General features: G+C 38.2%; 3 protein-coding genes and 1 pseudogene across 6 annotated transcripts; all 4 read left to right on the top strand.

Moving 5' to 3' along the window:
• Positions 1 to 382: 382 nt before the first annotated feature.
• LOC121757230 (probable LRR receptor-like serine/threonine-protein kinase RFK1) lies at positions 383 to 6,362 on the top strand. 3 transcript variants are annotated; one of them, XM_042152743.1, is made up of 24 exons: positions 383 to 751; positions 1,118 to 1,292; positions 1,378 to 1,449; positions 1,545 to 1,613; positions 1,704 to 1,775; positions 1,880 to 1,951; positions 2,027 to 2,098; positions 2,170 to 2,238; positions 2,331 to 2,402; positions 2,483 to 2,554; positions 2,642 to 2,713; positions 2,879 to 2,944; positions 3,118 to 3,183; positions 3,288 to 3,350; positions 3,431 to 3,478; positions 3,571 to 3,614; positions 3,831 to 4,207; positions 4,284 to 4,479; positions 4,574 to 4,717; positions 4,783 to 4,901; positions 4,975 to 5,185; positions 5,256 to 5,496; positions 5,563 to 5,713; positions 5,781 to 6,362. In XM_042152743.1, the coding sequence occupies exons 1-24, from the start codon at positions 661 to 663 to the stop codon at positions 6,159 to 6,161; spliced, it is 3,015 nt and encodes a 1,004-aa protein (XP_042008677.1). In that variant the 5' UTR covers positions 383 to 660; the 3' UTR covers positions 6,162 to 6,362. The 3 variants fall into 3 exon arrangements, with proteins under 3 accessions (XP_042008677.1, XP_042008678.1, XP_042008676.1); XM_042152744.1 differs by having other exon boundaries at positions 2,167 to 2,238; positions 4,574 to 4,708; XM_042152742.1 differs by having other exon boundaries at positions 2,167 to 2,238.
• Positions 6,363 to 9,563: 3,201 nt separating this feature from the next.
• Positions 9,564 to 13,029, top strand: LOC121757227 (MACPF domain-containing protein CAD1-like). Its single transcript, XM_042152740.1, has 6 exons — positions 9,564 to 9,996; positions 10,639 to 10,877; positions 11,229 to 11,424; positions 11,575 to 11,758; positions 11,870 to 12,024; positions 12,214 to 13,029. The coding sequence occupies exons 1-6, from the start codon at positions 9,730 to 9,732 to the stop codon at positions 12,841 to 12,843; spliced, it is 1,671 nt and encodes a 556-aa protein (XP_042008674.1). The 5' UTR covers positions 9,564 to 9,729; the 3' UTR covers positions 12,844 to 13,029.
• Positions 13,030 to 19,461: 6,432 nt separating this feature from the next.
• On the top strand, positions 19,462 to 21,023 carry LOC121759283 (annotated as a pseudogene).
• On the top strand, positions 20,742 to 25,105 carry LOC121759282 (integrin-linked protein kinase 1-like). Of its 2 annotated transcripts, XM_042154817.1 has the most exons (14): positions 20,742 to 20,880; positions 22,092 to 22,442; positions 22,765 to 22,839; positions 22,940 to 23,035; positions 23,121 to 23,203; positions 23,302 to 23,422; positions 23,486 to 23,565; positions 23,736 to 23,798; positions 23,912 to 24,030; positions 24,111 to 24,196; positions 24,291 to 24,412; positions 24,487 to 24,598; positions 24,668 to 24,776; positions 24,853 to 25,105. In XM_042154817.1, the coding sequence occupies exons 2-13, from the start codon at positions 22,134 to 22,136 to the stop codon at positions 24,767 to 24,769; spliced, it is 1,368 nt and encodes a 455-aa protein (XP_042010751.1). In that variant the 5' UTR covers positions 20,742 to 20,880; positions 22,092 to 22,133; the 3' UTR covers positions 24,770 to 24,776; positions 24,853 to 25,105. The 2 variants fall into 2 exon arrangements, with proteins under 2 accessions (XP_042010751.1, XP_042010750.1); XM_042154816.1 differs by having other exon boundaries at positions 23,302 to 23,565.
• The last annotated feature ends 822 nt before the right edge of the window (positions 25,106 to 25,927 follow it).

Genomic DNA, 25,927 nt, shown 5'->3' with positions numbered 1-25,927 from the left:
ATCAAGCTGAACACGTGAATTGCTTCGACAAGTAGTAGTACCGTACAATCATTCAAAGCGTCTCATGATCATTCAATTATATCCAATCATCATTTAAAAAATGTGCATTGAAAGAAAAAAAATTCCAAATTTCAGCCGCCAGACTGCCCGCTCCTGTGCATAAACGAATTAGAAGAGTATTTGTTTGATCTGAACATTCAATATTCTTGTAATTTCAGTGATGATTAGGACAAACAATCTGAATAGAAATTCACCTTATTTGGCTAAGGCAAGATCACCAGAAAGTACTTGAAAATTCAAAGTTAGCATCTTGCGCTTGAATATTATAATAAAAAATCATTCTTCACAATCATAAAATATAATAACTGTCACGACAAAAAAAAGATCGACAGCCCAAATACTAAATAGTTACAACGAAATCCCAAATCCAGCAACAAGTGGTTTAATTATATTCAAGAAAAAGTCTGGATTTTTGTTACCGCAACTTCAGTCCTGTTGTTTTCTTGTGCTGACTCTGCGCATTCGCTTTCCCATTCCTACTCAGATACGAAAGAAATATCAAATATCAAATATTTGTATGTAATTGCATCGCATTTGAACTGTAAACTAGAATTTTTAGTGTTTGTTGTAGTAAAGTTGCAGTCTTGATGCTTGAGAACGATGTTTGTGGGAAGAAGTTTGTGGGCTGTTGTGGTTTTCTGTTACTGGTTTTCGAGGTTGTCGGGGTCACAGAGGGTGCCTCAGGTTGAAGGTTAGTAACCGCTTTTCTCCTTCAATTTTGGATTAGTGTTTGATTAAAGTGGAGGATTAACTAAGCAGCAGTGATTGATAGTTACTATTGTTTATGATTCTTTTCTTTTCTTTTCATACTTAGGAACTCATAGATATTGGATTCCTGGCTTGAAAATCCAGAATGAATTGAGATGTTTAGTGTAAATTTAAATACACACACAAACTGATAAGAAACTGCAGTAATTGGCTATTGTTTGCTGAAGGGATTATATTTGGATTGAAATGAATTTGTCAAGGAACATACTTACTAATATGAAGATGATGATTTGGATTTGTTGCTTCCTCCTTTATTCATTTGGAGATGTTGTTCTGTTTCTGTGCTTAGTTGATGTCTTCAAAGAGATAGCCAATGAGTTGGGTGCAGTGCATTGGTCGTTTAATGCCGATTTATGTGAAATGGAGATGGGTGGGATCACACAAACTCCCCCACCAAACTCTGATGGTTATGTCGAATGCAATTGCAATTTCAACAACAACACCATCTGCCATGTTACTACGCTGTATGGTTCTCGTTTCTTGATCACTTTATTGTAACTCTCCCAGCATCGGATCATAATGACTTTTCGTGTTTTCAACTTAATGCAGTGTGATTAAGAGTTACAATCTTCCTGGAGTTCTTCCGTTGTCAATTGTAAAGCTTCAACACCTCGAGCATGTGTAAGAACAGACTTCAACACCAGCTTTTACCTCAAATGGTAGTGACTTAGTTTTGATATACACATTCCCTTCTGTTTTTGTTTTTTGATTTTCAGTGATTTTGCCTACAATCTTCTAACTGGTACAATCCCGGAAGAGTGGTCTTCGTTGCAACTTGATTTTATGTAAGTTGTGGTATATTGCACTTGTCATTTTGCTACATTACATCGGTGTTTCTCTGATTACTGAGAATGCTACCTGAACTTCCCGTGCAGCTCTGTGCTTGTAAACCGTTTATCTGGACAAATACCAAAGTATCTAGCAAACTTTGCTAGCCTTACATACCTGTACGTAAGCAGTTAATGTTCTCTAGTGACATTGATTTTTCACCAAGTTTCGGAAAACGTAACATTTAAGGCCTTTTCTTATTCTTCACTATCGTGCTCATCAGGAACCTCGAGGCAAACCAGTTCTCCGGGGCTATTCCTCCTGACATTGGAAGAATGACAAATTTAACGAGCCTGTAAGATCTCGTGTTTCAAATGAGGAATGCTCAAAACCAAAACTAATATCGATTTACTGCATTTATGAATTACAGGTTGTTGTCGTCCAACCCACTGACAGGGGAGCTACCGAATTCGCTTGCAAATTTAACAAAACTAAAAGATTTGTAAGTTCTTCAATTTATCTGTTTCTTTTATGCTCTAGTGTTTTCAACAGTTTCTTTTTGCATCGCAGTAGGATAAACGACAACAACCTAAGTGGACCAATACCCGACTTCATTAAGAACTGGAAGCAACTTACAAATCTGTAAGATCTCTATGTACCCTTACAGTAGAGACTAGAGAGTAGTACAGATAACTCCTCGTATACTTCTATTAACATCCGTTTTATCGATGAAGAGAAATGATTGCTAGCGGACTAGGGGGGCCCATTCCTTTGAACATATCTCTTCTTGATACGTTAGAAACTCTGTGAGCACACGACATTCCCTTCCTCGATATTTCTATATAGTTAACTTTAATAAGTATTTTGACGGAACTTCAATGCACAGGAGGATTAGCGACCTAAAAGGGCCGTCTCAGGGATTTCCTTTGCTGAGGAGCACTACAGGCCTAACATCGCTGTATGCGAGTAACTCTAAATTTGAAATGCTTCCTGGTTAATTTCTCACTCTCTGTAACAGAATAAGATGATGCATTGTTGGAAACAGGATACTGAGAAACTGCAAAATCACTGGCGAAATTCCTGCGTATGTATGGAAGCTTAGACTTCTGGAGATGTTGTGAGTAACCGAACTACTTCAATGAATACCGGTTTCTTTTATCGCTCGATGTGGATTTTATGTTTGAGAAGAATGAATATGTGAAAGTACTAACTAACATAAGTGACTTTTGCTTATTTTCTAAAAGTTCATTAGTTTTTAGTTTCTTGTCTATGTTATCGACAGGGACGTCAGTTTCAACATGTTAGAGGGCATGATTCCTAGTCACATCGCAAGAAAACTGAAAGTAGTGTATGTTTTCACTTAATTCAGCTCATCTTCTCTTACTACATTTATCCTGCACCACTTATCGCTTAATGAAATTTCTCGAACTTATTTCCCTCGAGTGGCTCTTTCTGGTTGCAGTCTTCGATCTGAAAGAACCATAACCCTTATAAGGTGAGTGTTTTCTTTCCTGTTATCAGGTTTGCGACCGGCAACAGGCTGAGTGGAAAGATACCTGACACACTATTGAAAGACGGAGGCAATATGTACGTTTTTCGTTTGTAACACTTTATACTCCCTTCTTTATGACTTCACTGCCACAGAATATGCTATAACTTGTGTTTACAAAGTTTGTAACATTGATATGCAGCGATCTGTCCTACAACAATTTTACTTTGCAAGGCCCCGAGGAACCTGCTTGTCGACTAGACATGTAAGAAAAACCATTGAGTTTCCCTTATTATATGAATACGTTGATGTTAGCATTTCATTTTCTATGTTTCTCTGAAACAGGAATCGAAACGTAAACTTATTCAAAGGCTCATCTCAACCGGATACAATGTAAGATGCACTTTCTTCTATCCTCTCTTAGTAATTTATAGTCTACCAACAGAAAAAAAAAGTGAAGTTGCTAATCATGCTCACTCTTAAAGGAAACGAACTCTTCCGTGCATAGAAGATGTCGTCTGCCCCAGATGTAAGTAATCCATTCCTTTCTATGTTTATTAACCCAAGATGTAGCCCGCCTCTAGAGTTGGCTTATTTCTGCTCAAATTTGAATATTTGAGTACATCCAATTTGGTAGAAGTTTTTAATAGTTCCGTTTTTGTTTTTCTGAAGTTTCACAGCTTCTCCGTTCTCTCAGTATTCTACGCAGAATATGTACCTAGAATGTTAACTTCGCCTCTTGCAGATAAATGTTCGTTGCAAGTTAACTGTGGTGGGTATGACTTGCACGTCAAAGAAACCGATAGAAAAGTTATATACGAAGGAGATGGTGGAGTTGATTCTGACAGATATCTAAGCGCCAACTACTGGGGCTTTGTTAGCACCGGTGACTTCTTAGACGAACCTTCTTACCAGAGATCACGTGCAGTCAACATTCCCACGCCAAATATCCCAGTATTGTACAGTAGTGCCCGCCTCAGCCCTCTTTCACTTACGTATTTCCATTATTGCTTGGAGAATGGGGTGTATAATATAAGCCTGCACTTTGCTGAGATAATTTTCACAAACGAAAACAGCTCGTATTACAGTCTCGGGGAGCGTATGTTTGATATATACATTCAGGTTGGTTCGACATATTATACAACTTATTGTGTCGCCAACATGCTTTCGTGCTTTTCTGATACTGTTTCTGCATCAGGAGAAATTAGTGCGGGAAAACTTCAACATTGAAGATGAGGCTCGTGGAGCTCAAAAGCCTGTTGTAAGACACTTTAGTGCTAACGTGACTGATCATACGTTGGAGATCCGGTTTTACTGGGCTGGTAAAGGGACTACTCGGATTCCCAACAGAGGGGATTACGGTGCTCTTATCTCAGCCATCTCAGTCGATCCAAGTCAGTACTTCTGTTCATCTTGTTTTGTATTCGAAACATATGCTCTTTGTTCGACAACTTTTTGAATATTTTTTCCGTCTATTTCTTTATGCAGCATTTAAAGTCTGTTCATATGGAAACAAGAAGCATGTAACTGCATATGTAACAGCTGCAGTTTTGACAGTGTTTGTTATTCTCTCAATATTCGGAATCCTTTGGTGGAAAGGTTACTTGACAGGCCGAAAACAAGGTAGAAATGGTAAGTCAATCGATTTCTAGTGCAACTCAAAGTTGAAGGCATATTGAATGGCTTTCTCCTGATAGATCTCGAAGGTCTAGAACTGCAAACGGTCGTGTTGACACTCAAACAGATTCGAGCTGCTACTGACGATTTTGACGCTGCGAATAAAATAGGAGAAGGTGGCTTTGGCTCAGTATATAAGGTGCTTGCTCTGTTCATGGAAGCATTGTTTTTTAGATGTTGCCTTCTTTTTACTGATAGATGTCCCGTTGCAGGGTGAACTGCCCGATGGCACTGTCATTGCTGTGAAGCAACTCTCGTCTAAATCAAGACAAGGGAATCGTGAGTTTTTGAACGAAATTGGCATGATTTCGTGTTTACAGCACCCGAATCTTGTGAAGCTATACGGATGCTGCATTGAAGGCGATCAGTTGCTGGTGGTATACGAGTACATGAAAAACAATAGCCTTGCACACGTCTTGTTCGGTACGTACATAGGCTTATTCCCTAACTTCTATTCGATTAGATGATTTCGTTGACAAAGACTACACATCAGAATCAAACGGGAGAAGCCAAATAATGCTAAACTGGCCAACGAGGTTCAAGATCTGCGTTGGAATTGCAAAAGGGCTAGCTTTTCTCCACGACGAATCAAGGCTGAAAATTGTGCATCGAGACATCAAAGCCACGAACGTGCTGCTGGACAGCGATCTGAATCCTAAGATATCCGATTTTGGACTGGCTCGGCTCAATGAAGATGAGAAGACACACATTAGCACGAAAGTTGCTGGAACAATGTAAGTTTTCCATCTCTCTTCCCTGGCTTGACACGACACTAACAAGCGCTCCCGTCCCTTTTTCAGAGGATACATGGCGCCCGAATATGCACTGTGGGGTTATCTGACCGACAAAGCAGACGTCTACAGCTTCGGAGTCGTGCTTTTGGAGATAGTTAGTGGAAAAAGCAACAACAACTACATGCCTAGTCACAATTTCATCTGCCTTCTTGATTGGGTACTAAACATATTCACATCTCAAGGGATTGTTTCCATCTGCTTAATCTTTCTTCGTGTTGTTCCAGGCAAGCCACTTGAACGAGAGCAAGAACATCGATGACCTCATTGATCCGAGGCTGAATGATGGTGGTGGTGCCAACAGAGAGGAGATAGAGAGAGTGGTGAAGATAGCTCTGCAGTGCACGAATGCAACTCCCTCCGTGAGGCCAACGATGTCAGAGGCCGTTGAGATGCTCGAGGGGAAAATGGACATTCCTGATGTAACGCCCGAGGGGAGCACGTACACTAACGACGTGAGGTTCAAAGCCATGAAGGACTTTAAGCAGGAGATGCTGAGCGCGAGCAGTGCTACGAGGGGCGAGTCACAGATTTCGACGAGGATACGAACCTACTCTTCATCCACCTCTGGTTTTAATGAAATCAGTGAAGATAGTATACCTTATTGATGAATGATTTCTATTTTCTTGCTGTGTTATTTTTTAGATGTAATGTAAGTTTGTAGTAATTAGTGTATTTTTTTGGCGGGAGAGGTTATTTATTTGTACAGTTTGTACAAATTATTGCACTTATATTCCTGCACAGTCTTCAATTTTGTTGGATTTAAGTTTACTACTAGTAGTATAAAATAAAATGAATGATTTAGATCATTTGCTCAGTCATTTTATTATTCTAATCAAACATTTTCTAAATATCATGTCAAACAATTGATTCAAAGTTATAAATCCATGAATGGAAAATTCAGAACAATAATTTATTTTTGAAATAAAACATGCTTTTTTGTTTATTCCAGTTATTACTGATTAAATCAAACATTATACAGTTTGGAACATCAATCGTGACTAAAATGGAAGGGAACTTTGTATTATATTTCATTTTTCAAAATTTAAAAATAAGAAAAGAAAAAAGTGAACTTTGTTTGAATGTAACAATCCCCTTTTCACTCACTATAATAAAAACAAACAAGTACACTTAAAATCGCGAGAAATTTTGGAATATGAGTTTAAATTCGCTAACCTTTCGAGATAAGGGATTCAATTCACTTACCTTTCGAAATATGGGTCCGATACATGCGAATTTTTCGGAATAAGGGTTTTACACCTTTTTATATTTATTCTCTTCATTTTTCTTATTATTTCTCTTCCAATAATTATAGATTTACTAAACTATCATTTAACCCATCTCTCAAAATTTTCATTTTACCTCCCTCCAAGCTATTTGCGCACTCCGCCTCCGCCTCCGCCTCCACCCTCCACTTCACCGCCACCTCAAGAACATACATGTTGCAACTCTGAAGCACTACACCACAAAATTAATAAAGTGGGGGACAACTTGTTGATGAAGATCTTGAGTAATTAAGATTCCTAGACGCTCCCTCAATCTCAGTTATTACTATAATTTCCAAATACAAGAAAATAATTAAATGAATGAAAGTAGGGATGTCAATGTAACCCGAACCCGCGGGCTGACCCGAATAACCCGATAAAAATACAGGGTTAGGGTTGTAATTTCGCAGCCCGAATTTAAAATCGGGCCATTCGGGCTGACCCGTTCTGGTTGTCGGGTTAGGCGGGCTGACCTGTTCGGGTTACGGGTCGGCCCGTCGGGTTGAAGGCTTCTACACAGCGAGCAGTTTTTGTAACGGTCATAACTTTCTCTACAAAGCTTCGATTGAGGCGTGCAATATATCCACGCGAAGCTCTTTCGAAGACGAAGAGAACGATATGTATTAGAGGTTTATCAGACTTCAAAATCGCGAGAAACATTGACTCAAACAAGGCTGCTGCACATCCACATATTTTGTGTACATTTTCTAATCAATTTTCTATCATTTCTCAACAAACATGTAAATATACCAAAATATAGAAATATAATCAAAATCATCCAAGATAACCCTCTAAAACCATGCAAAATCCAAATACGTCAACCGACTATATAAGATCACGAAAAAAATCACCATGTGGTTCATGGATTCATAAATACTCGTATATAAAAGCTTTCTTTTAGTATATTTCCAATATAATAGTGCAAAGTGTTTTGACGCCGCTTTGTCATTGAATTATGCGTACTTTGATGATTCTTAAAACAAAGATAAATTATTATTTGACTTATTTACAGCTGGAATAAATTAAATTTGACCAATCATAATTCAAGAAAACTTAGAGTTACTCCAATTAGCTAACATCTTGATAATTCACTCTTTAACAATTCAAAATATTTTTGTTACATCTACGATGCACCTCTCACGTTATGAAAATTTTATTTAATTTTATACGAATTGATTTATGTTTGAATTTTGAAACAAAGTGTTGATTTATGTTTTAAATACATAAACATAAACATACTATTGATAGATATTTTGTAAATAATTATGTAATGAATAAGTTATTTAAATTTAAATAACTTAATCTTTTTTAAAAATATTAAAGAAAATTAAAAATATGTATTTCATTGTTGAATGACTAATTAAAAATATGTATATAATTAAAGAAAATTTAAAATACGTATTATTTTTTGAAAATATTAAAAGAATTAAAAATACGCATTGGCCCGAATAACCCGGTGGGTTAGCCCGAAACCCGAAGGGTTAGGATTAGGGTCGAACTTTTATAACCCGAAAAAATATAACCCGAATAGCCCGTACCCGAATGGCCCGACAACCCGAACGGGTTGGCCCGATTGACATCCCTAAATGAAAGTAATAAATAAACCTGAGTATCAAGATCAGAAGAGAAATCGTCGGAGGAGATTGGGGAAGAGGTAAGCAGAGTGTTGAAGGAGAGAGAGGCATTGAGATCACTGTTCCTCTCCAGCCCAACTCTCACGTTCAGCGGCTGCAGCCACAACGGCCACCCTTCTTCCTACTCAACACACACACACACACGCGCTCATAATTAAATTATCTATAATGCGAAAATACACACACACTCACACACACAGAATGAGTATAAAACCTGTTGTTGAGGTTGAGCCATTGGTAGATTGAAGTGTAGAAGAGTTAGGGTTTTAATTTAAGGAGGAAGAGAGAGACGACGCATTTGAGATGCGGAGCAGAAGCTGCTGTTGGGAATTATGAAGTGGAGGGTCGAGCCGGAGGCGGAGGCGGCTTGAGCTAATCGTTTTGAGAGATGAGTTAAATGATAGTTTAGTAAATCTATAATTATTGGAAGAGAAATAATACAAAAAATGAAGAGAATAAATATAAAAAGGAGTAAAACCCTTATTTCGAAAAATTCGCATGTCTCGGACCCATATTTCGAAAGGTAAGCGAATTGAATCTCTTATCTCGAAAGGCCAGCGAATTTAAACACATATTCAGAAATTTCTCCTTAATCGCACGGCCATTAATTAAATAGAGACCTAATTTTTCTAACATAATTCACATACAAATTAATGAATCCAACTCATAAATGAGTATCAAATACTCCCTCCGCCCGCCATTAATTATTTCGATTAACCATTTTCGTCCGTCTATAAATAATTATTCCATTTGCTTTTTACTATCTTTGTAATGGACTTCACATTTTATTAACTTTATTTAACTAAAATTTTCAACCCATTTTAATTACATTCTCTTAAAATCTGAGCTAGGATAAAGTGAGACTAGCATTGGCAGAATTACAAAAGTGAATCCAACCTTTGGAATTGTAGAATGGAGAAGCTACAATAGGCTAAACTACAATTTCGAAGACAATAGGTGGATCGACTTTCCAATCCTACTTGAATCCGTGATTGCTTAATTAATCTTTCAATTGTAGTGGATTTGACAAAAAGAAAAGAGGGCAAGGTGGAACAAAGGAGTTGAGCTTCTCCCTGAAAAAGGACAACGCGTTTCTTGCATTATTATAGTCAAAGAAAGAACTCCACAACACAAATTAGGACAGCATTTGTTAATTTCAAAGTCCAACCTTTGACTCCACCAACACCGCCATTGCTGCCCTTTCTCAATCATTTATCAACAAATCCTCCATCCCTCTTCTTCTTTTTCGCAAATGAGGCATTCTTGAATACCAATCCATGGCTTCATCTGGCTCCAACAATGCTCTAATCGCCACACTCAGCAACTCAATCCAAGCCCTGGGCCGTGGGTTTGACGTCACCTCTGACATCAGGCTGCTCTACTGCAAGGGCGCACCGGGCTCCCGTTTGGTGCTTATCGACGATGCGCAGACGAGGAACCTCGAAATCTCCGAATCTTGCGTGATCCCCGATGTCTCCGTTGACATTGAATGCAGCAGTGGTCGGAGTGATAACAAGAAGACCCCTGTTTGGAGCTTTCATGAGGTTTTGATTTTTTTCGATTACTTTGTTTGCTTGTCTTTGAACTTGATTTTGCTTTCTGGGCTTTCTTGTTTTTTTGGTTGTTGATTCCTTTATAGCTGTTGAAACGGGGGATTGTGTCATGATTTTATTAAAGATTGGATTTTTATGGCTGATTGTTGCTGCATAGTTTCATTGGTTGATTTCTATTTACTGTGTTGTGATTATGTCTGCATAAGCTTATCATGTAAGCCCAGATTCTGTAGCATTGACATGTTGTTTGTGAACTTCAATTTGCAGATGGCTTGATTTTTGTGTCTTGGTTTTTTTAAAGAAGGGATTTTTATGACTGATTGTTGCTGCATAGCTTCATTGGTTGATTTCTTTTTACTGTGTTGTGATTATGTCTGCTTAAACTTATCATATAAGACCAGATTCTACAGCATTGACATGTTGTTTCGAACTTCAATTTGCAGCTGGTTTGATTTTTGTGTCTTGATTTTATTAAAGATTGGATTTTTATTTATGACTGATTGTTGCTGTATAGCTTCATCGTTTGATTTCTGTTTACTATGTTGTAAATTTGTAATTATGTCTTTATAAACTTATCATGTAAGCCCAAGATTCTGTGGCATTGAAATGTTGTTTGTGAACTTCGATTCGCAGATGGCAGGATACTTCAATGAGAATTCAGGTTTACCTGGTCAGATACCACTTGGATGCTTCAATGCCATGTTTAATTTCAGTGGCTCTTGGCAACTCGACGCGGCAGCTACAAAATCACTTGCAATGGTTGGATGCACCATCCCGTTGTTTAGTGTCGAACTAGTCAAAGATGATTTAAGTTTGCATAATGAAATCAAACGTGCAGTTCCATATTCGTGGGATCCCGCATCATTGGCAAGGTGAAGCATTCTGATATTGCTAGTCTTCAATATCATATGGGTGTATGAGATATCAATGCTGTTGCAATTATAAAAGTTTTGTGATATACGAATTTATGAAAAGGTAACTGACTTTATAGAATATGGAATAGCAGTAAGTGGATAGACAAATTGTGTTGCTAATTCTAGAATGTAATTGTCTTGTCATGACTTATCTGTTCAGAATCTCCTTCAAGACCGAAAGATGTTTCTACAGTTTGCCTCTTTTGGAAACTCGTAGGAGAAACTTTTCAAAAGGTCATACTGTAGTTGAGTGTGGTAAAGATTGGCTGCCTGATTTCTGAGTTCCTGATATGATGCTTTGTCTCACAGCTTTATCGAAAATTACGGAACCCACATTGTTACCTCTGTAACAGTTGGTGGAAGGGATGTCGTCTATGTTCGACAGCACCAGTCGTCACCTTTAACCTTGTCCGATATTGAGAACTATGTGAAAGATATTGGAGATCAGAGGTTCTCAGATTCAAAGGTCAATACAAATGCTGGTTCTTTAAAATACAAGGACAAGGTTAGTGAAACAGCACTGTTATTGAGTAAACTTTTATATTTTTATAGTGTGCTATATATCGGTGATTATGTTTGTTCAAAGGCGATTCCCTTGCATTGGTAACTATCAGTGATGAATGTGGTTAAGTGAATTTTGTTATTTTACATGTAGGATGTTACTGTTATTTTCAGAAGGCGAGGGGGAGATGACCTTGAACAGAGCTACTCTAAGTGGGCAAAGACCGTAGAAGGAGCTCCTGATGTGATCAACATGACATTTGTGCCCATCGTCTCTTTGCTCGAAGGAGTGGCTGGGATAAAACATTTGGCTCGTGCTATCGAGTTATACTTGGAGTGTAAGGATTTGACGTTTGTTATTATGATCCAATTTTTTTAACTACTTTGATTTTTTGGTCATTTTATGAAGAATAAGTATTCTAAGTATGTGTTGTATCCACTTTCTGTAGACAAGCCACCTATTGAGGATCTTCAGTATTTCTTGGACTTCCAAATTTCTCGGGTGTGGGCTCCCGAGCAGAACAATTTGCAACGAAAAGAACCTGTTTGTCCGTATCTTCAATTCAGTTTAATGGGTCCTAAGCTTTATATAAGCCCAGATCAGGTATACCACTCTAGAAATGCATTTTTCGTGTTTTTAACTAAATCCGATTTTCCTTTATAACGTGTTGTCATAATAATGTGTCTTCATTATCTTCATCAATAAACGCATTGTTTCTGTGTCGTTTGCTTCTTCTGGCTGCTTCACACCTAAATACTTGCTAACAATTCTAAAGTTTTCATGGTGTTTCAGGTTACAGTCGGACGTAAGCCTGTCACCGGACTCAAGCTCAGCCTCGAAGGAGCCAAGCAAAACCGCCTTGCCATCAACTTACAACATCTAGTTTCGCTTCCGAAGATTCTTCAGCCTCATTGGGACACACACATCCCCATCGGTGCACCAAAATGGCAAGGCCCCGAAGAGCAGGACAGCCGATGGTTCGAACCAATCAAGTGGAAAAGCTTCTCCCACGTCAGCACTGCACCCATAGAGTGCACAGACACATGCATTGGCGATCTCTCGGGCGTTCACATCGTCACAGGAGCACAGCTCGGCGTGTGGGATTTTGGCGCCAAAAGTGTCTTGCACCTGAAACTGCTCTTCTCCAAAGTCCCCGGGTGCACAATAAGGCGATCCGTCTGGGATCATAGCCCCGCAAATCTGTTGGGTGCGCAGAAGCCTGATGGCTCTTCTTCTTCATTATCAAACGAGAAAGGGGATGGCTCCGGCCAAGCTGGGAAACTGGCGAAGATTGTGGACATGACAGAAATGTTGAAGGGGCCGCAAGATATGCCCGGCCACTGGCTCGTTACGGGAGCCAAGCTCGGAGTCGACAAAGGCCGGATTGTTTTACGTGTGAAGTACTCGCTTTTGAATTACTGATAGCTGTTGTTTTTTTCTTCTAGGATTTTAGCAAGATTTCAGCATTTTTTGCACAGGTGACTCTATTTTGTCTATTCTTCTGTAATCAATTGATATAAGTATTTGTTGTGTTTGAGCATTTTGGGATTGGCTTGATGATTTTGTTACTTGTTGAGTTACTGCGCAATAAAATGAAATTTTATTTTCTGCTTTGGTTCCTTACATAATGTTTGTTTGGTTCCTTACAATACTAGTTTTATTGCAAGAGAATTTGGATCCATTAATAGAATGCAATGGAAGAGAATTTGATGATGTTTTTTTTTTATGTCTGCCCAATTTTGAGTTTGTAGATTTCTGTGTGTAAGCCGGGCTTTGGCAGTTCCGTTGCATCCACCGCCCCCAAGCCTCCCGTGCGTTCTTTAGGTCGAGAAGGGCAAGTGCTTTGCACGCACACGTGTAGAAGAAGGGAAGAATGGGCTCAACTCAACTCGCCAAAATGATTATTAGAAAAAATGATAATTTTTTAAGTCGATAACGAACAACATCAATAAATTGTTTCGGTTATAATATCGTCTCAATAATAATTAGAAGAATGATAAATAAATTGTTTCAGTTATAATATCGTCTCAATAATAATTAGAAGAATGATAAATTTATAAGTCGATAACAAATAATATTAATAATTTTTTTTAAATGATTCTTAAATGAGATATTGACACCTAATATCATGGAACTTTCAAAAAGTGATATTTTTCTCATGAATTTTGAAATTGACAAATAATATTACGAATTTTACTCTGAGTTTGATATTTCCCACCAATGAAAAAATTCAGGCAAATAATTTTATTTTACGAATATTTTTTCATAATTTCTCGGAAACAACTTCGGGAGCTTCAAGTTTTTCAATCTTTGAAGATAGTTTTTCTTGAATCACACTCTCCAAAATTGTTCTTCAATCTATTAATATAGCCGGAATTTTTTCATTGGTGGGAAATAACAAACTCATGGTAAAGTTCGTGATATTATTTGTTAATTTCAAAGTTCATGAGAAAAATTCTACTTTTTCAAAGTTTCATGATATTAGGTGTCAATATCCATTCTTAAATTAATATTGCAGCTAAATTAATTTTAATTAACAAAAATAAGTAAGTTAAACTCAGAAGTCTATTAAATAAAGATTCAATCAAATTAAAAATAAAAAAAATCTAAAAACAAAATGTATTAAAATAAAGAATTGTAAAAGGACCTAGTAAAACAAAATGTATTGATACAAAGAACTAATAAACCAAAAATTTGTAGAATAATCAAACGAACAAAATGTATGAGTACTGAGCCTCTATATTTTGAGTAAAATTTAAGTTATGCATTGTAGAAATGTGGTGATAGCGATTAAACCAAACACTCGAGAATAAAGGAACACAAGGATTTTACATGGTTCGGTTTAAATCAAACCTACGCCCATGGGAAACTATCTGAGAATCTTTATTCACGAGTAGAAATGGAGATTACAATGGGAAACACAACTAGGAATGAAGAACAACACACGCACGCTATCTACTCTCAAGATACGAGCTCAAGCATCTCTTTCTTCTTTCCCTCTTTATTCTCCTCACACACACACCCCTGAAAATGAGTAGCTCCTCACGCTCATATACTCTTCATGCAACGTCCAAACCGCAATGCAACGGAGAGAAGGAAATTAGTTACAACCGACTCTCCAAACCGTGTGCATGGTTAGCTTTCTGTTTTATCCGAGCCTATGGGCTGAGCTATCTCATCCGAACCAGCCACGAGCCAAGGCCATGAACCTAACAATCTCCACCTTGGACATGTGAATCATCTCTCAGACTTTTTCTCCAAACTAACACTCCACCTTACTGTGCAATCACACTTACCAGCCTTAAGCAAAGCTCAAGCTTGGAGACTAGTAGTGCCTTAGTCAATGCATCAGCTGCATTATCTTCAGTGCCAACCTTCAACACCTCCATTTCATCCTTCTCAATCATATCTCTGATGAAATGCAGCCGGATGTCTATGTGTTTACATCTTTCATAAAACACTTGATGCCTTGATAAACTGATGGCTCCTGTATTATCACAAAACACTTTAACTTTCTTTTGTCACACTCCAAAATCAGCTAAGATCCCCTTCAACCAGATCCCTTCCTTCACTGCCTCTGTAAGAACAATATACTCAGCCTCTGTGGTGGATAGAGCAGCAACCGATTGAAGTGTAGATTTCCAACTGGCTGCAGCACCATAAAGTTTGAAGATATAGCCTGTCTAAGACTTTCTGCTGTCCAAATTTGCAGCATAGTCAGAGTCACAATATCCAATCAAAGGATCATCATCTCCAGAATCACCTCTCTTGAACAATATTCCAAGATTCTTGTTGCCCTTTAGGTACCTGAGAATCTACTACAATGCACACCAATGCTCTCTGCCAATCTCCCTCATATATCTGCTTGTGACACTCACACCATGAGCCAAATCTAGCCTTGTGCAGATCATGCTATACATGATGCTCCCTATAATACTTGCATAAGGAATTTTTGACATTTCTTGCCTTTCTTCATCTGATTTTGGGATTTGCTGCAGAGATAGCTTGAAATGTTGAGCTATTGGAACAGACGCCTTCTTGGAGTTCTCCATCTGGAATCTCTTAAGAACCTTGCTTAAGTAATCTGCTTGCACCAGATAAATTTCCCTTATGTCTCTGCTTCTCTTAAGTAATCTGCTTGCACCAGAGAGTCTTGATATCCATTCCAAGGGTCCTTCTAGCTTCTCCTAGATTCTTCATTTCAAACTCTCTGCTTAATTCAACCTTCACTGATTTTATTTCTTCCATGTTAGCTGCAGCCACTAGCATATCATCAACATACAGCACTAGGTAGGCCAGAGTCTTCATTCCATCAGACTTTATGTACACACAATTGTCATAAGCTGACTTAATGAACCCAATGCTGCTTAAGTGTGAATCAAACTTGAGATACCACTGCCTACTACTTTGCTTTAGGCCATATAGGCTTTTTTTCAACAAGCAAACTTTGTCTTCCTGTCCCTGAACAACAAAGCCCTTTGGCTGCTCCATATAAATAGTCTCAACTAGATCTCAATGCAAGAATGCTGTCTTGACATCAAGTTGATACAACTCCCAATCTTTCTGAGCTACTACTGACATCAAGATTCTGATAGAAAAATGCTTCACTAATGGGGAGAAAACCTCATTGAAGTCAACTCCTTCTTGCTGCAAATACCCCTTTGCTACTAATCTTGCTTTGTATCTGACCTTGTTTCCATCAGAAACCTCCACATTCCTTTTGAAAATCCACTTACATCCCACTGGTTTCTGAGAAGATGGTCTGTCAGATAGGATCCATGTCTTATTTTTCATGAGGGACTATATTTCTTCTTTCATGGCCTCAAACCATTTCTCCCATTCATTTCCCTTTATTGCTTCCTCGTATGTAGCAGGTTCATCAAACTTTATGCATTCTACTACATGAAGTGCAAAATAGGCCATCTCATAATTTGAGAATCTGGATGGCAGTTTTGGCACCCTCTTTGGTCTTTCTCTTGCTGCATTTGGTACTCTGAGGGTAGTCTGTGAAGAACTAGCACTTTGCTCAATCTCTGAGTGTCTCAGATTATCTGCATTAGTGACTATAGTGTCATTCTCATCCACTGGCTCCACCTCAACTGTTGCATCCTTCTTTCTTCTGCAACATAAGGTATTATTGCCTCATCAAAAGTAACATCTCTGCTAACTATTAGTTTTCCATTCCTGGGTTCAGTACACCAGAGTCTATAGGCTTTGGATCCACTCTAATATCCTAGAAAAATGCACCTCAATGCTCTGGATTCCAGCTTTCCCTGCTTGATATGTGCATATGCTCTACAACCAAATGATCTTAGCTTGCTGAAGTCAGGTAGATGGCCATGCCATCTTGCATCTGGTATGTCATAATTCACTGCTGATGAAGGAGACTTGTTAATTATTACAGCAGCAGTTTCCACAGCCTCACCCCAGAACCTTTTATCAACTCCAGATGACAGCAACATGCATCTTACTCTCCCCAGAATGGTTCTATTCATTCTCTCAGCCACCCCGTTTTGTTGTGGATTTCTGGGTGTTGTCTATTGTCTCTGAATCCCTTTACTCTTGTAGTACTCAACAAATTCTGAAGATAGATACTCCAAGCCATTGTCTGTCCTCAAACACTTGAGACTCATCTTCTTTTCCCCCTCAACCATCAAGTGCCATTCCTTGAAGAATTTAATGGCTTCTGACTTTTCTTTGAGCACTTGAACCCAGAGCTTCCTTGAGAAATCATCTATAATGGCCATGATGGTCAGTGGCCGAGCAGGACCCCAGATGTCACTGTGAGCATATTCAAGAACTGATGTAGATGTGTGCCTTCCCTTTGGAAATGGAAGCTTCTTGCTCTTTCCCATCATACACTGCTCACACTTGCTGAGATCTTCTTCTTTCCCCATCTTTCATACACCTTTATTTGCAGCCTTAGCATTCCCTTTGTGCCTAGGTGGCCCGTTCTGATGTGCCATGTATGCACACCTATCTGTTTTTCAGCAACATTTGTGCTTCCAGTTATAACACTTGCTTCAAGATAATAAAGAGTTTGTCTCTTTTCAGCACTCATCATTGTCTTGGACCCCTTATAGATGACCAATCTTCCACCCGCTGATCTGAAACCATACCCTTTTGTCTCAAGAAGTCCAAGTGAGACCAGGTTTTTCTTGATTTCTGGTATGAACCTCACATCAGTGAGCAATATCACTAAACCATCTGCAAGTCTCATTCTGATATTGCCCATCCCTCTTATCAGACAAGTCTGATTATTTCCAAGAATCACAGAGCCATTTGATGCTTTAAAATCTTCAAACCATTGCTTGTGAGAACTTACATGGAAACTGCAGCCAGATTCTATGATCCAGGCTTCTCCTATCTGCTCTGCAACTACATTCATGATCTGATGTACAGGCTCTTCTTGTACTGCATCAGTGGAACCTTGATCATTGCCTTCTGCAGCTTACTTTCTCTTCCATGAGAAACAGTTCTTCTTTATATGCCCTGGCTTATTGCAGTAATGGCAGCTGCGGGTCTCCTTCCTATCTCCTTTCTACTTTTCTTGGAAGTTCTTGGAGGTTGCAGGTTTAGACTTAGGATTGAACTTGAACTTCTTGATATTTAGAACCTCTGCAGATGCCTCAGATTGCCCATTCTCAGATCTTTGCAAGATTTTTGATTTCAAAGTTGTGAGGACTTCCATCAGAGTAATGGACTTCTCCCTTCCATAGAGCATAGCATCCTTGAAGTGTTCAAAGGATTTGGGGAGTGCATTTAGCAATGCAATCACCTTATCCTCTTCCTCCATCTTAGCATCAACATTCTCCAGACCATCTAGTATCTTGTTGAATTGATCCAATTGATCCCCAATCGGTTTATCATCATTGAATCTGAAAGAGTATAAACGTTGCTTAAGATACAACCCGTTGGCTAACGACTTGGTCATGTAGAGATCCTCCAGTTTCTTCCAAATCGCAGCTGCAGATTCCTCTCTCGCAACCTCCCTCAACACTTTGTCATCCAGATTCAGAATGAGCACGCTCTTGGCCTTCTTCAAGATCTCGATCTTCTGTGCATCAGATTTATCATCCTTCTCTCCTTCCTCCAAGGCTTCATCCAATCCTTGATGAGTAAGCAATGCCCTCATCTTGATTTGCCATAGACCAAAATCATTCAATCCATTGAACTTCTCTGTCTCAAACCTTGCCATCGCCATCGCCTTCCTTGGTTCCCACAGACGGCGCCAATTGTAGAAATATGGTGATAGCGATGAAACCAAACACTCAAGAACGAAGGAACACAAGGATTTTACGTAGTTCGGTTTAAATCAAACCTACGTCCACAGGAAACTATATGAGAATCTTTATTCACGAGTAGAGATGGAGATTACAATGGGGAACACAACTAGGAATGAAGAACAACACACACACGCTATCTACTCTCAAGATACGAGCTCAAGCATCTCTTTCTTCTTTCCCTCTTTGATTCTCCTCGCACACGCACACCCCTGAAAATGAGTAGCTCCTCACGCTCATATACTCTTCATGCAACGTCCAAACCGCAATGCAACGGAGAGAAGGAAATTAGTTACAACCGACTCTCCAAACCGTGTGCATGGTTAGCTTTCTGTTTTATCCGATCCTATGGGCTGAGCTATCTCATCCGAACCAGCCACGAGCCAAGTCACATGGCCACAAACCTAACATGCATGGAGACAAAATTTAATAAAATCACATGCATGCATATTAACTTAAATAGTAGTTTAAGTTTAGCTTAATTAGTAGTGCAGGTATATTCCTTCGCATATCAACCTTCTTGTTTTGAACTGTACTCTTTACGTAATGCGCTCTTACAAATATCAAGATTTATGAAAGATTTCCCCAAGAGAAAGTAAAAGACATAAGATTAGTAAAATATTAAATCATTTTTTGAATAAAAAATTATAAACCAATTTAATTCTTTTATTAATCAAAGACTAACCATCGAAATAAAGCAATGACTGGACTTCACAATAGTTCAAAGGACCCACCATCAACCAACCCCGATAAATATGGTTAGAATGAGAATAAAATATTTCAACTATCCAAACAAGCCCCAATTTGAAGATCATTGATAGTCAATTTCCACTGAAACCGTTGCCATTTCCGCAAATCTTCATGGCCAGCACCACCGCTGCTCACGGCGGAGAAGTCAATAGAGATGCTTATTCCGTGTGGGCGCTGCCACCGGAGGAATTCTCGCCTGAAGAAACTGATGAGCGGTCTCCGATCGGAGTTCGGCGGGCCGGAGTTCGAGCCGCACGTGACGGTCCTTGGAACTATCAAGCTGACGGAGTGCGAGGCGCGTGATATGTTTCAAAAGGCGTGCGAGGGCCTCAAACCGTACGCTGGCACAGTCGACAAAGTCGCCACCGGCACTTTCTTTTATCAGTGCGTTTTTCTCCTGCTTCATCCCACGCCTGAGGTAGTTTTTCTTAAATTCTAGGGGTTTTTTATTTGTTTGTTTTTCTTCTGAAATTCATGCTGTGAGATTCGAATTTCTGCACTAAACATGATGGTTAGAGTTAGAGAGTTTGTTTTGTGCCAATTTCAAGTTACATTTGTTCCATTCCGTACTCGTAGTATAGCCTAAAATTAGATAAGGGTTTGCTAAAATAGAAAGAATTGGGGCTTTTCCCAATTATTTGGAAGGATGGCAATTTTGTTAAGTAGTTTAGCTCTCTGTTTCTGCTAAAAGATTGTGAGTCATTTCCCTCATTTTGTATTACCTATGGAATGTTTTGCTGTTTGTGGCCTTGAAAAGATTCAATATTTTCTGCATCTCAATTTCCATGGAAACAAAGATGATAGCCATAAAACTGTAATACAGGGAAGAAACATTGGCTTCTTTACAATCATGCTTTGCTTATGGGGTTTAAAGTTATAAAACATATATGTAATGAATTCTACATAACATCATTTGTGATTGTGCAACTCTAAAACAGGTTGTGGAGGCTAGTGATCATTCATGTGCACACTTTGGTTTCAAGAGATCAACTCGTATGCCACTCTTCGAATTTCTCCCTGCACAAGGGAGCCTCGAGAGCAGAGGCTATATACCTCTCTCATCAACATCCTTAGTAGTATTGTTTATGTTCAGCTATGTTGATTCTCTTAGATGTTCCTTTATTCTTGTATGTTTTCAATTTCCTGGAAATGGTTTCAGACTGTTTAGCAGTTGTGTTATGTGTATAACGTTGTGGTGTTGAAATGCTCTTGTATTTGCAGCTTATATGCCGCACTTGAGCCTCCTCTACGGCGATTTAACTGAAGAAGAGAAGAAAACCGCGCTAGAGAAAGCTTGTGCACTGGATGAAAGGCGGTCTGAGTTTCCAGATATCGCGTCTGGCACTGTATAAAACGGAAACTGAAGACACAAGCTGCAAATCGTGGGAGAAGGTGGAGGAGTTCGAGCTCAAACCTTGATTACTAGGTACATCATATTGAGCTTAGGTCAATGTCTGATTTCCCTTGAATAAGAACTGAAAAGTTGCAGCTCTTTGCTTGTTGTTTTACCTTCCTCCTTTTCCTATTGTAAATTATGAATAAGATTACATTTCATTTGCGGATGGTAAATTTTCATTCCAAATAGTCTTCTTCTGAAGTTTTGTTTTGTGACAGTGGTATATTGTGAAATGTTTTTATTGTTTTTGTATGTTTTGCATAAGGTAATTATACTTTTGCCTTTCTGTTGGCATTCTTTTTTTATTCTTTTCTCTATAGGCCCTTATGGCTTATAGAAAAGACAATAATGTGAGATTTTCTAGCAGGAAAATTAGGATGTTCCCGTTTTGCATCAAACAGAAAATGAAGCATTAGGTAAAAATTGAATAATTGTGATGACCTATAAAATCTCAACTCTACTGAAAGAGGGCAATTATTAGATGATTATACATAAATCTATATATAGAGGAGTGATATGCTACATAATTTATGTGGGCTCCTTATGTGAGCACCATTCTTGTTTAACGCACGCTTAGTGTTCGTTTCGATTTATATATTTAGTTTGATTATAATACATTAAAAAATGTTATTGAAATTTTTAATTTCACAAAATTCATAAAAATTAAAGCCCAATTTGCTCATATTCTCTATAATTTCAAATAAATTGTTGCGATGTATGTTCTTCTTCAACGAGGACATATCTTTTATTACACGAGTGTTGCTTTATACACCCCAAGCTTTCTTTCACTCGCCACCATAGGGGGATTGATAATGTTGAATCATTAACAGGTAAAACAAATCCATAGATACTTTGATAGATTTTAGCACTGTTTAATTTTTGTTATAACAGGTCATTGTGTGTTTTAAAATCATATTTCATTTGATCGTTATTAATAGCATTATTTCATTTCCCATATCATATCCTGCAATTTGATAGTATAATTGTATTATAGAGAAAATAATCCTGTGGTCAATCATCAACTTCTATTCAATATTACATGAGAACAAACCCTAAAATCTCTTGGCCAAAACGAAGCAATTTATTTACCTTACCAAAGATAAAATGTTGCTCTCATAATCTAGCGTAAAAAGACCTCGGTTTTCAATCTTTGAAAAACCTAAGGTTTAATCGCTGGATTTGTAAAGAAAAAGAATGATATAAGGGATTTGTTGCATGAAGATAAGATGATTTATTTGCAGAAAAGGGTTTTCTGACTCTTTCTTTCAACCCTAATCGTATCGATGATGCCTGCGAAACGCGCTCCGTTGAAGCAATCATCAATGGCGCTGCGCGGGGAGGGAGATAAAAGCAATGCAGGAGGTGGTGATGTGAACGACATTGATCCTGGATTGAAGCTCATGTACACGACCAACGAGCGTGATTTGGATGGCATCAAGGAGCTTTTGACCTCTGGTGTCGACGTTAATTTCCGCGATATTGATGACCGGACTGCACTTCACGTCGCTGCGTGCCAAGGGTTTGGCGATGTTGCCAAGCTCTTGCTTGAGAATGGAGCCAATGTAGACCTCAAAGATCGCTGGGGCGGCACGGTATAATATAGCTTCATTCTTCATTGACATACATGTTTTGGCTCTGGTGTTTGCTTTCCCATTGTGATGGTTTAGCACTTGTTAGGATTCGTTCGACTGTACATTTGTTTGATATTGTCCGCTTTGAGTCAAGCCTGCTGGAATTTGTTTTTGTGTCACTACTAAAAGGCCTCAAACTAATTGAGTTGGGATGAGTTTGTTACCCAACATATGATGTAATTGGACAACTTGATGAATTATGTAGCTTTTGAAACAGATGTGATTGATTGTGAAATTCTTGGTGAATATCATAGTTTAAGTGATTTACAACTTTGTTAAACAGCCTCTTGCAGATGCCATACACTACAAGAACCATGATGTGATCGAGCTCTTGGAGAAGCATGGTGCGAAGCAAGTGGTGAGTCCCTTTTCTTCGCGAGTCGTCTCCTTCTACTAAGTGAAAGATCAGAGTTCTGTTTCTTCTTCTACATATCTTGATGATTGGTTTTCTGTATTAGTTGGCTCCGTTGCAAGTAGAAAATGTTGGCCAGTTACCAGATTATGAGATCGATCCTAAAGAAATCGATTTCACAAACAGTATCGAAATATCCAAGGTTCTTTACTGTTATTCACTGCCAAAAAATGCTTGTTTTCTGCATATCATGTTTCTTACTGTGTAGTCATATTTCTTTTTCCAAGGGAACCTTTAAGTTAGCTACTTGGGCTGGAACACCGGTTGCTGTGAAGATATTCTACGAAGGGGCTGCAGACGAGAATAAAGTGTGAGGTCTTCGAACAAGGGGCTTCATTTTTGTTTTTGAAAGTTCTGTTCTGTTATCTGTTATCTGTTCTCTAAGACCAAGGCACTGATTTTCTGCAGGAGGGCGTTTAGGGACGAGCTTTCGTTGCTTCTGAGTATAAGGCATCCAAACGTCGTCCAGTTTCTTGGTGCCGTGACACAAAGTAGTCCTATGATGATTGTGACTGAATATTTACCAAAGGTATCCATCTCATTTCTGCTAGTAAATAGTCTTATGTATGATATCGGTTCGGTGTATGTACAGGGCGACCTTCACGAGTATTTGAAAGAAAAAGGCTCCCTGAAGCCTGCAAAAGCTCTCAGATTAGCTATGGACATTGCCAGGTTCATGAAATATTATGAGAAACATGTATCTATGTGAACTGTTTTGTCTGAAAAATTACTCCACCAACATATTTCTAAGATCGAATATAGATGAAAACTGATTCTAAATCTGAAGCAAAATTTCCTTCAGAGGGCATAACAAATGACTCAAAAGGTACTTGTTCTTGCAGGGGAATGAGCTATCTACATGAACATAGACCAGGAGTGATTATTCATCGCGATCTTGAGCCTTCGTAAGCTTTGCTTTCCAACTTTTGTGCCTTGTGATGAACTGTCTCGGATTCAATTTGGTCTCATTCAGTAACTTCTTATTGAATTCTGTCTTGTTATTCGACTAAGATAACAGAAATATCTTGCGCGACGATTCTGGACACCTCAAAGTGGCAGATTTCGGAATCAGCAAGCTTCTTAGAGTTGCAAACAGAGTTAAAGAAGAGAGGCCTCTGATCTCTCAGGATAGTACATGTAAGTATGTAGTTCTTCGATCTTCTTGCTATTTGAGGTTCTTTGATCCTATTCTGTCAACGTTGCGCATGCATCAACAGGTCGTTATGTGGCTCCCGAGGTTTTCAAAAATCAAGATTATGACACTAAAGTAGATGTTTTCTCATTTGCCTTGATATTACAAGAGGTAATGTTTTTCTCTAAAAAATTAGAGTAGTCTTGTTTCAGACATGATTTTTTTCGCATTAACTAATCAATCTCTCTGTGGTTGTAAACATTAGCTTATCGAGGGATGCCCTCCGTTCAGCACGAAGATAGAGCAAGAAGTGCCAAAATCTTATGTTGCGAAACAGCGCCCTCCCTTTAAGGCCTCAATGAAGCATTATGCATACGGCCTTAAAGAGTAAGATGAAGCAACGAAACTATACAAATTGATGGCTGCAGATGGCATATCAATGTGGTCGTGTAATGAAACAGGTTGATCGAAGAGTGCTGGAGCGAAAAACCAGTTGATAGGCCGGCTTTCAAGCAGATCATTCCCCGGCTGGAGGAAATGCATAGCAGATTCGACCATAGAACCTGCTGGAAGGTTCCTCCCTTTCCCTTTTCGCCTCTCCAACGTCGTTGTCTCTCTGTTTTGATCCCCAGTGGTGTGCAGGTGATACCGTTGGACTGCTTTCATCACTGGAGCTGGAGCAAGTGCCATCACCGTTCCAGCAGCAGCACTGATTCCAACAGATCTCTAGGGAGCGACGTCTAGATTCTTCGTAAATATTGTGAATCTTTGTGATTTTCATACTTCTATTCAATGATTCACATTTCATGTCATAATGTTTTGTGCAGATTCTGAAAAGCTCTGCACCAGGAGATTGGATTTGCTGTCTCAAATAATTTCACTCCATTTTATGTAAATATTGGTAAGATCATGATTTTTGTTAGTTATAAAATCTTAGATAGAATATTGGTGCATGCAAGATCATGTTTTTGTTTGTTATAAAATCTTATATAGATTCAACGACTTAACTGACGTTGTTTCCTGGCCGGTGTATAATACCATATCAGATTTATAATATTCATAAAGCCCTTTGTAAGATCATTTGGATGGTATATAACAATTGCTAGAATTTGCTTATGTTTTTTTTATGAATGAACAGAAATTTAAAGGCGGCGTCACAATAGACTCGAATATATATATAGGGTTGCGTTAGTGTGCTATGTTCCGATGTCAAAATTTGGAAAAAATTATTGAGTTTTCTTATTTTTGTAGTGCCAGATTAATGTAAACACAACTAATAAAATATGTCCACATAATACATATAAAATGTCAATTCGAAATTAAGTTGACATATTCCAAGCATCACATTGATATGTTTCATATACTATATTGATATTTTGATCCAAAACCCTAAAATTAATAGTTCTTTTATTTTTTTAACTTCAAATAATACTAAAACGAAATTACACGCGACAATTTATACACCATTAGATTTCTAAAATTAGCTGTAATTAGCAATTAAGGGATGAGTTAGCAATTGATCATACCCCAGTGTATATATATTTATTATGTCTCAATCCGGATAAAATGGTGTACAAGAATTAAAAAACAACTGATAATCCCACTATTATCATTCATTAATAGTGGGATTTTCAATTTTCTCACAATATAATAGTAATTGTTTATGAATATATTGTGATTTAGTTAATTTTACAGTTATTAATTCAGATTCATTAACACAATTAAACTTTGTAACTATTATTTTTAAAATCCTACTTTTCTAGTGAATAAAAAAAGTTTAGCACAATCTAATTCATACTCATTTCCGTCAACCAAAAACAATCTTGCATTAGCGAACGACATAAATTTTACTACATGTATTAGTGGACGACATAAATTTTACTATAAAATTAGTAAAGTAAA

This window comes from Salvia splendens, chromosome 12, assembly GCF_004379255.2.
Source record: "Salvia splendens isolate huo1 chromosome 12, SspV2, whole genome shotgun sequence".
In the NCBI taxonomy this organism is placed as follows: domain Eukaryota; kingdom Viridiplantae; phylum Streptophyta; class Magnoliopsida; order Lamiales; family Lamiaceae; genus Salvia; species Salvia splendens.
The sequence above is the reverse complement of the archived record's forward strand: the minus strand, read 5'-3'. Positions and strand labels throughout refer to the sequence as shown.

Bases quoted from the DNA above. Each gene is read 5' to 3' on its own strand.
- LOC121757230 (XM_042152742.1), top strand. From the start codon at position 661: ATGTTTGTGGGAAGAAGTTTGTGGGCTGTTGTGGTTTTCTGTTACTGG. The intron at 1,614-1,703 runs GTAAGTTGTGGT...CTTCCCGTGCAG, and splicing joins TCGTTGCAACTTGATTTTAT to CTCTGTGCTTGTAAACCGTT. The intron at 3,351-3,430 runs GTAAGAAAAACC...TCTCTGAAACAG, and splicing joins CCTGCTTGTCGACTAGACAT to GAATCGAAACGTAAACTTAT.
- LOC121757227 (XM_042152740.1), top strand. From the start codon at position 9,730: ATGGCTTCATCTGGCTCCAACAATGCTCTAATCGCCACACTCAGCAAC. The intron at 10,878-11,228 runs GTGAAGCATTCT...TTTGTCTCACAG, and splicing joins GATCCCGCATCATTGGCAAG to CTTTATCGAAAATTACGGAA. The intron at 11,425-11,574 runs GTTAGTGAAACA...TTTTACATGTAG, and splicing joins CTTTAAAATACAAGGACAAG to GATGTTACTGTTATTTTCAG.
- LOC121759282 (XM_042154816.1), top strand. From the start codon at position 22,134: ATGATGCCTGCGAAACGCGCTCCGTTGAAGCAATCATCAATGGCGCTG. The intron at 22,443-22,764 runs GTATAATATAGC...TTTGTTAAACAG, and splicing joins AAGATCGCTGGGGCGGCACG to CCTCTTGCAGATGCCATACA. The intron at 24,197-24,290 runs GTAATGTTTTTC...TGTAAACATTAG, and splicing joins TTGCCTTGATATTACAAGAG to CTTATCGAGGGATGCCCTCC.